The sequence below is a fragment of the Teleopsis dalmanni genome, chromosome 2 (genome assembly GCF_002237135.1).
Source record: "Teleopsis dalmanni isolate 2A chromosome 2, ASM223713v2, whole genome shotgun sequence".
Lineage (NCBI taxonomy): Eukaryota > Metazoa > Arthropoda > Insecta > Diptera > Diopsidae > Teleopsis > Teleopsis dalmanni.
In genome coordinates, this window is record NC_051847.1 from 71,823,587 (window position 1) to 71,832,762 (window position 9,176).

Below are 9,176 nucleotides of genomic sequence, written 5' to 3' on the forward strand. Positions count from 1 at the left end.
GGTTAAACTCATAAAACTGGAAACTTACTTTAATGAGATTTGCTGGTTTTGTTGGAACGAGCATTAGACATGAAAACAAATGCTGTGAATTAGTACGAGACTGTAACATAAATTAAAGAAATACCTAAGTGGGCACCTCATATCAGTTAAAGCTATAAATACCTTGTAATATAAATTTAATACTAAAATTTAAAAAGAAATTGAACTTAGAGAAATACCCTAGGTCCATGACGGCTACAATAGATCTTTAATTTTTAGGGCACATGCTCCCAACGTAATAATATTTTCAATAAAATCTTGTAAAGATTACACTATCTATTGTAACGAGCTCTTTAGCCAATTAACATATTTCATGAAAATAGTTGACAATAGCCTAGCGAAAAACGTAATTAAAGCAGTAGTTGGATAAAGAATTGATTGACAGTGTCTCCGGTGGAGTGATCAGGTTAACGGAGCTCTAACTCCACTTGTGATGTACGGGTCTGCAGAAGGCGCGCATGCAACAGGGGCGTATAAAAATAAGGAAACCCGATAACGTATGCAGCGTACATTTCTGTCGCCCTTACACGCCGAATTTAATATACGCTACCGAATATTATTAGAAATTATATTAAATAGAAATAGTTTGTAACTCACGCGACTAATAACTGCATATAAAATAAGTTTTAAGTTTTAAAACATATTTTAAAACATTTATATATTAGTAAGAGAATAGAATTCCATGTAAATTATTTAAAAAACTTCTTTTATAGAAATATTAATAATAATCTCTTAATTTTTTATATAATTTTGTAATTAATTTACAAAATTTAATTTTATAATTTAATTAATTATATGAAGGTTAAAGTAATTTCATTAGACATTTGAAACATTCCCTACATGTCAACAACTCATTTAGGCCACTAATTGCGAATAGATTGTTTTTAAACGTTTTTAGTAATTATGCCAATATCTTTTCATATCCAAATTTAACTTAACTTAGCTAATATTTAAGTTAATATATACAGATATATATACAGTTATGGCATATACGAACATATATACAGAAGTATAATTAGCAAATATATGAAAAGTTGTGGTATATACAGATATGTATACAGCTGTGATATACTCGAAAGGAATAAGTTCAATACTATTGCAACCTAATAATATAGATATATACGTGCCCCACTTAGACTTCCAAAAATACTTAAACGTACCAATTTTAAAATCTTTACCGAAATAAAATTGCATGAATAACTCAACAAATATCTCCAACTTCGAAGTTTAAAAAAAGCAAGGAGTTGCTATTTACAAGATTCTAGTGATCCATTAAGAGTCAGTAGCCAAAGTACAGACTGATTTACACGTAATTTTGCGCACACACACTCAAGCATGCATGGCGTAACATTCGTAAACAAAAGTTACAATAAATTTTAATGCAAAATGAAAAACATAAATTTTTAATTTTAAGAGAGAAACGATTAAAATAGTAAACAAACAAATGTGAAATATCACTGCAGGGGACGGGAAAGAGTATATGACCAAAAATAGAAATTTAAATACACAAACAAAAAAAAATTTGAATTAAACAAATACTTTAATGAAAATTGCCATAAAATAAGCGAAACAATTTATAATCAGAAGAAAAATATTTTAAAATTTATAAAATTATAAATAAAAAAATATTTTAGAAATAAGAAAATATAAAAAAAAATATAAAAAAATAATTTAAAAAAAATTTTAAAAAATTTAAAAAAAAAAATAATAAAATTAAAAAAAAAAATTATAACGAAAAACGATCAACATGAAAACAACATGAAACAAACATTAATTTTCTAATCCCCCACGACCTAAAAAAAATATCAAAAAAATATTTAAAAATATTGAGAGCAAAGAATGTTAAATGTTGATTTTCTGTTCCAACATTGGAGAGAACGCAGCTAACACAGCGTCAGCCTTGCCATATACGGCACTTTTGGATCCACAATTTGATCATGAAGGAACGGCATTAAACATTCTCATTGCCTCTGCCGTGCCGTGCCGTACCGTGCCGAGCCGTGCCGTGCCGCACACAGACAAAATCAAATTTTTTATTTATTCTGCGCTATGTTAAAACTATAAACATTATGCGACTGTCTCGCTCTAGTCTGTTGATTTTTCCAAATAATTTTGAAATGAAAATTTCTAAATCAACGAAAGACAGCTATTTTTAGTACCGACTACGCGAAACGGAAAATTGCTGAGGAGCAAAAATGTTGCTGCCGCTGTGCTATGTTCTGAGCAGGGCGACGCTAAAGGTGTGGGCGAGCACGGCGGTGTTAGTGTCGGTGGCGTTGGTGCTTCGGAATTTTGGATTTTGTAAGACTCCGAGTTGTGTTTTCTTGTGGACGTATAAAATCTACTGCACGTTGCTGGTATACTTTAGTCAGTCAGTTGTGTTCCAAAGCGTACAGGACACATTTGCCGTATTTCTTGAATTATTTTACTCGTGGTACCGTTAAAAAACACAAAACTTAAACAAAATGTGTGACGATGAGGTTGCTGCTTTGGTCGTTGATAATGGTGCGTTTATTGGATATATTGGATAAATATTTTCACTGGAATACACAATGGATTAACAAAAGTGTCAAGGATAAAGGACAATAGTCCTTTTAAGGGATTAAGTGTTTAAAAGTGAAAAGTGTTTATAGTTTCTTTTAACAAAATGGTGCTCAATTAAAATAAATTGTATATAATTATATATACAATTAATTAAATTTTTGAAATTAAATTAATAAATTTAAAAAAAAATATACACTTCCGTATAATTATATACGGAAGTGTACAGAATTTTTTAAAAATTTAAATGAAAATTTTTTCATTTATAATTAATTGAATACAATATTTAAAAAGAATTTAAAATTTAGAACATTAAAAAAAATTCTAAATAATTTTTTAAATTTCAAAATAATTTAAAAAATATTTTAATATAAATAATTTTTTTTAACAATATATACCAAAAATTAATAATTAATTATTAAAAAAAAATTTTTTTAATTATATATAAAAAAATTATAATATTCGTCACACATCACACGAATATAAAATTTATTTTATATATAATAAAATTAATTATTTTAAATAAATTGATTATTTAATTGCTACAAAATTTTAAAAACTAATTTGAGCACCTTTTGAAAAAGATCATAGAACATTTAGAAGGAAGAAAAAATTAATTTGAGCACCTTTTAAAAAAAATCATAGAACACTTAGAAGAGAGAAAAAAATGGTAGTTTAAAGCATAAAATTTTTCTAAACGAATTTTTCAAGAAAATCTTATCAAGAAAATATAAAATCAATTAATGAAAAATTTATAAGATTTATTTTCCAAATTGCTATTAGTTTAAAATCAAAATTTAAAATACAAAGGCTTCCCAGAAAAAAATTTAGAGTGATCATATATGACATATAAATATCTTGAAAAAATAATATAAATATGCTATTCATATATAAATACTTATATGTGTATACATATATATATTTATATTTGCATATATATATATAGATATGATCAATATTTCTCATACATTTTATTATTTAAAATGTCTTCTACAAAATAAATGATTTAATTACTAGAAAATTATGTCATGCAAACAAAAATAGATCACTATATTTTAGTTTTCCGACTACTGAAAAATATATACACTTGATCTCTATTTCACTTTTTACTTACGTTCCGCACTTTTGTTATTTTCATTGATAATGAAAATTACAGCCACGCGTTATTCAATTTTCCGTCATGTTATAATTTGATTTTTTTTCCTTTTATCTACAGGCTCCGGTATGTGCAAGGCCGGTTTCGCCGGTGATGACGCACCCCGTGCTGTCTTCCCCTCAATTGTAGGTCGCCCACGTCATCAAGGTGTCATGGTTGGTATGGGCCAAAAGGATTCCTATGTAGGTGATGAAGCCCAATCCAAGAGAGGTATCTTGACCCTCAAATACCCAATTGAACACGGTATCATCACCAACTGGGATGATATGGAAAAGATCTGGCATCACACCTTCTACAATGAATTGCGTGTTGCCCCAGAAGAGCACCCAGTCTTGCTCACTGAAGCCCCATTGAACCCAAAGGCTAACCGCGAGAAGATGACCCAAATCATGTTCGAAACCTTCAACTCACCAGCTATGTATGTTGCCATCCAAGCTGTACTCTCCTTGTACGCTTCCGGTCGTACCACTGGTATCGTTTTGGATTCTGGTGATGGTGTCTCACACACTGTACCAATCTATGAAGGTTATGCTTTGCCCCATGCCATCCTCCGTTTGGATTTGGCTGGTCGCGATTTGACCGACTACTTGATGAAGATCTTGACTGAACGTGGTTACTCATTCACCACCACTGCCGAACGTGAAATTGTTCGTGACATTAAGGAAAAATTGTGCTATGTTGCTTTGGACTTCGAACAAGAAATGGCCACCGCTGCCGCCTCCACCTCATTGGAGAAATCCTATGAACTTCCTGACGGTCAAGTTATCACCATTGGTAATGAACGTTTCCGTTGCCCAGAATCCCTCTTCCAACCTTCCTTCTTGGGTATGGAATCATGCGGTATCCATGAAACCGTCTACAACTCAATCATGAAGTGCGACGTAGATATCCGTAAGGACTTGTACGCCAACATTGTCATGTCTGGTGGTACCACCATGTACCCAGGTATTGCCGATCGTATGCAAAAGGAAATCACCGCCTTGGCTCCATCAACCATCAAGATCAAGATCATTGCCCCACCAGAACGTAAATACTCCGTATGGATCGGTGGTTCCATCTTGGCTTCCCTCTCCACCTTCCAACAGATGTGGATCTCAAAGGAAGAATACGACGAATCCGGCCCAGGCATTGTCCACCGCAAGTGCTTCTAAGCTATTTAATAATATTATACAACACACATGTACCTACTTTTGTAAATGTATTGGTGTTAATCAACATTATATACATTTGCAAGAGTATACATACGCCTTCAGAGATGCCCGCCCATTTGTTGTTTTGTTAATATCAATATGCCAGCAAGATCAATGGTTCCAGATTATTTTTTTACGACTGAACTTTCATCATAATCCCCTTAAACCAATTTTTCTTTTTGTAATGTTTAGTCACATACTTCAATGTTAAACTTTTTGTATATTATCGTAAAGAATGAAAATGAAAAAAAATAAAATAATAAATTATTATTTATAAGGGGTTTATTGCCACATGTAAAATAATCTAAAGATTTCTTATGTAATTTAAATTAAAACAATTTATAAATATTTATAATAAAAACAAATTTTTTAGATTTAATTTTTAAAATCAGTGTCGTTTGCGATACAGGTGAACTCCTCTCATTCCTCTCTTGATTAAAAGACAGAGCTGTCATAGGCAAAGGTCGTTAATAGTTTCTCTAATAATTTCAAATCTATAGATAATACATTTGCTTATATTTAAAAATATCATTATTGTCATAATAGTTTGCAGTATTGTTGTTAATAAAGTATATATTTCCATTCAATGTCAGTCTAAAAATATCGCCTATAATATGCGATACTATATGATCTATTTCGTGGAACTCATTGTCTCTTTCAATTTCATCCCAATCAATAGAGCATACTCCACATTCCTGAGAATATTGGTATAAATATTTGTCTAACGATACATATATATATCGATACATATATGTATAAGTATATATGTAGATACTAAATTCACAAAAATATCTTTTCCGTCAGTATGTATCCATTGTATCCATTGTATCCCTTCTATTCCAAACACAATCAATAAGAAGAATTTCTCTCGCCACTTGTTTCATAATATTTTTGTGGCGCAAGCTTCTAAATTTAAAAATTTTGTGCTTTGCATATAGAAATAATTGATAATTAAACAATATATCTGTTGTATATATAGAAAAATTGATATCCGATATCGTTAAATTTTGGAGCTTGCGTATAAATACTTTTTATATTTTTATTTTTAAAAAATTTTCAAACATAGAGAAAATTTTCCACTGTATACACCTCAACTATAAAAGGAGGTCACAATTGGTGTGGACATACAAGTAATGTTTTGAAATCGAAGAGCTGAATAGAAATTTTAAAATTTTGGAGATGCTAAATAATCTATGTATATTTTGTGCATAATATGTATATAGAATAAATTTGGAATGTGCGTATCTACATGAGAAGAACGGTCAAGGTATCTTGATCGTTGTTGTTCTCCAAATGTAGAGCAATCGTGGGATTTAGTTTGTACGCTTATGATTTGTAGATATTAAAATTTAATATATAATTTCAATATAATAATGGATATTTAACAGAAAATTAGGTTAATATTTTTGGAAGATAAAGTATGATATCATAAAAATAAAATTAGTAGATAATGTGATTCGATTGGATTTTATATTATTGTTTATTAAAATGTATTATGCAAAATTAAATAGGCTTTGATGAATTTAGTAATATAATGACATGTATATATGAAACAAAAATTCAAATATCAGTTTATAGAAACAACAACAAAAAAATTTAGAAAAAATTAAAAGTTTTAAGAGACTTAAGAAAATTTGAAAAAAGTTAATAGTTTTAATAGACTGGATTAATTGAAGTAATTAATTGAAATTGCTGGATTAGTGATTATGATTAATAAAATTTTAATATATCAGATAATTTTAATTTTATCAATTTTTAATTAAAATTAAAAACTTTAATGGCTAACAATAAGATTACATAGAAGTTTTTCTATTTGCACATATGATTACAGGCATAAATATTTGGGGCTGAACATAGATTTAATAACCAACTTCTATTTTTTATACGTCTATGGTTATATCAGTAAACTAATTCCAGAGAAAACATTATACTTCCGTATACTTGTATCTGCTTAACAACATTTTCTTAAAGCTTATCAACAAAATAAAAGTTCTTCGCAACATGAAAAGTTCAAAATAAGTTTAGCAACATTTTTATTAAACATTGCTATTACTGATATGTTATATCGATGAACATATTTATAGGTGGAAAACCCATACTGAGAAAATTGTGAATGCTTACAACTGGAAGACTTTGTAGTACTTGAAAACATTCAATTTTTATATTTAGTTTTTACTTCAACACATTTTTAAACCACCCTTGTTACCAACTCTTCCTTAATTTTATGCACTTATAATAGCCTTTTTTGGGAATATATATATTGAAATAAATATATCCTTTCTCATGATAAACTTTTACTAAAATTCTTGTTACGTAGCATCTTTAGAAATGTGATGAATTTTGTCGGAAAGGTTTAGCACTTGCTTTACCAATCAAGATCACTAACTTAAGTCACGTTTTAACCAGTGACCCGCTTTTCTTAACCGTTTTTTATACATATATATGTTTCTGGGAATTATAAAATAAAATAGAATATAAAACTTAGAATAAATATAAACAAAACATTTTTAAAATATTTATTTGGATTTAATTGAAAGATTTTGTAATATTTTTTTTAAAAAAAATCAAACTTTTTTTTAATATATATTATTTAAGTGCTCGTGCAAAGCACTTTTATAGCTCTTTTACTAATATTAACTATAAATATTAATACACCAATCTTAGTTAATTGTAAGCTATTTAATATAGTTGTATTTTAAATTGGTCCATGCGTGGATAATTATTTAACTGCACATGGTCTGGTATAATATATAGTGACACTCTATATAAGTGATTTGTATTGAATTGCAATTAATCTATTAATACTTATACAATTTAAACATTGTTTAAAAAATTTTTATAAAATAACACTTATAAATAATATATTTAATTACGTCATGAATTTTTCTTACATGTTTGAAAAAATACTGGGCAGACGAATCTTGCTGTTAGACGTCCAGGTTGACCTGGTCTACATTGAAAAAAAACGCACCATACCCAGCACTATGGTATCGGTACTGGCTACTGCATAATAGGGAAACATGCTATGAGTAAAAAATGTGCTCCATCTCATGTGTAGAGATGGGCACTCTAGCTAGGAGAAGATTTATAATCTTTGGAAGCCCTTTTCTTGCTGATCTGACCGAACTGTCATCCTGCAAAATTAGGAACTTAGACAAATTCAAAGAAATGTCAGGTTGGTCCAGCTTTACCTACTGTGAGGTTTCTTGATCTTAAATCTTTCACAAGGCTTCCACTCCACTGCAACCTAATCTAACCTATGCGAAGCTACATGGGGGAGTCATTGCCTTTCGGCGTTGGTCATATACTGATCTTTTGGTGTATATATATACTAATGCTATTGTACCGCAATGGATCATTATTCAATATCAAGTGAGCTTTCTTGATCTTAAAATTTTCACAAGGCCTTCACTCCACTCCAATCTAATCTAACCTATGCGAAGCTACTGTAATACATAATGTATTAATCTGATTTTTTACCCCAATTTTTACGAAAAAAACTAAATTCTTAATATAAACTATTGTTTTCAGTAGAGAGGTTTTTCCCAACACTTTCAAAATCTAACACATCACTCAATAAGTCATGTGACTGACACACAGATGGCGCTGCCATTGTCAAGTCCATATAGCATTTATGAAGTGCCAACCTTTAAAAGATTATATGTAAAATTTCATGACATTTTGATTAGTCAGAAAAAAAGTGATAGACATTTAAGGGATGCTACTTTTGTTATTTTCAAAACAATGAATTCAAAATAATTTCGTGTGTTAATTTATCATTGCTTCTTGATGAAAAAAAATACTGTACAAACTCAGCAATGGCTTCAAAAGTGTTATCCGGACTCTGCTCCATCGAAAGAACTATTTGTTATTGATTTGCTGAATTTAAATGTGGTCGTACAGACACCGATAATGGTAAACGTTCTGGTCGTCTAACTGAGGTCGTAACTCCAGAAAACATCAAAAAAGTCCAGAAATTGGTTATATCTGATCGTAAATTGAAATTGCTTGAGATAGCTGAGACCATAAAGATATCAGAAGGCAGTGTGTTTACAATTATGCATGAACATTTGACCGTGAGAAAGCTCTTTTCAAAGTGAGTGTAGCATTTACTCACAGTCGATCAAAAACAACAACGTGTTGATGATTCAGAGCAGTCTTTGGCCATGTTTACACGTAATAAATCAGATTTTTTGCGTCGATATGTGACAATGGATGAAACATGGATCCATCACTTGAGTCCGGAATCA

General features: G+C 29.9%; 1 protein-coding gene across 2 annotated transcripts in view; it reads left to right on the top strand.

Moving 5' to 3' along the window:
• The first annotated feature begins 2,386 nt into the window (after positions 1 to 2,386).
• LOC119683855 (actin-57B) overlaps positions 2,387 to 9,176 on the top strand; it is a 6,980-nt gene continuing 190 nt past the window's right edge. Inside the window, exons 1-2 of one of the 2 annotated variants that reach the window (XR_005252699.1) lie at positions 2,387 to 2,544; positions 3,797 to 4,940. Coding sequence is in view for 1 of the 2 variants with exons in the window: in XM_038097723.1 (XP_037953651.1) it covers positions 2,505 to 2,544; positions 3,797 to 4,887 (1,131 nt within the window). In the remaining variant the exon portion in view is untranslated. Of the gene's footprint in view, positions 2,545 to 3,796; positions 4,952 to 9,176 lie in introns of those variants that run through there. The other variant, XM_038097723.1, reaches the window with a different exon arrangement.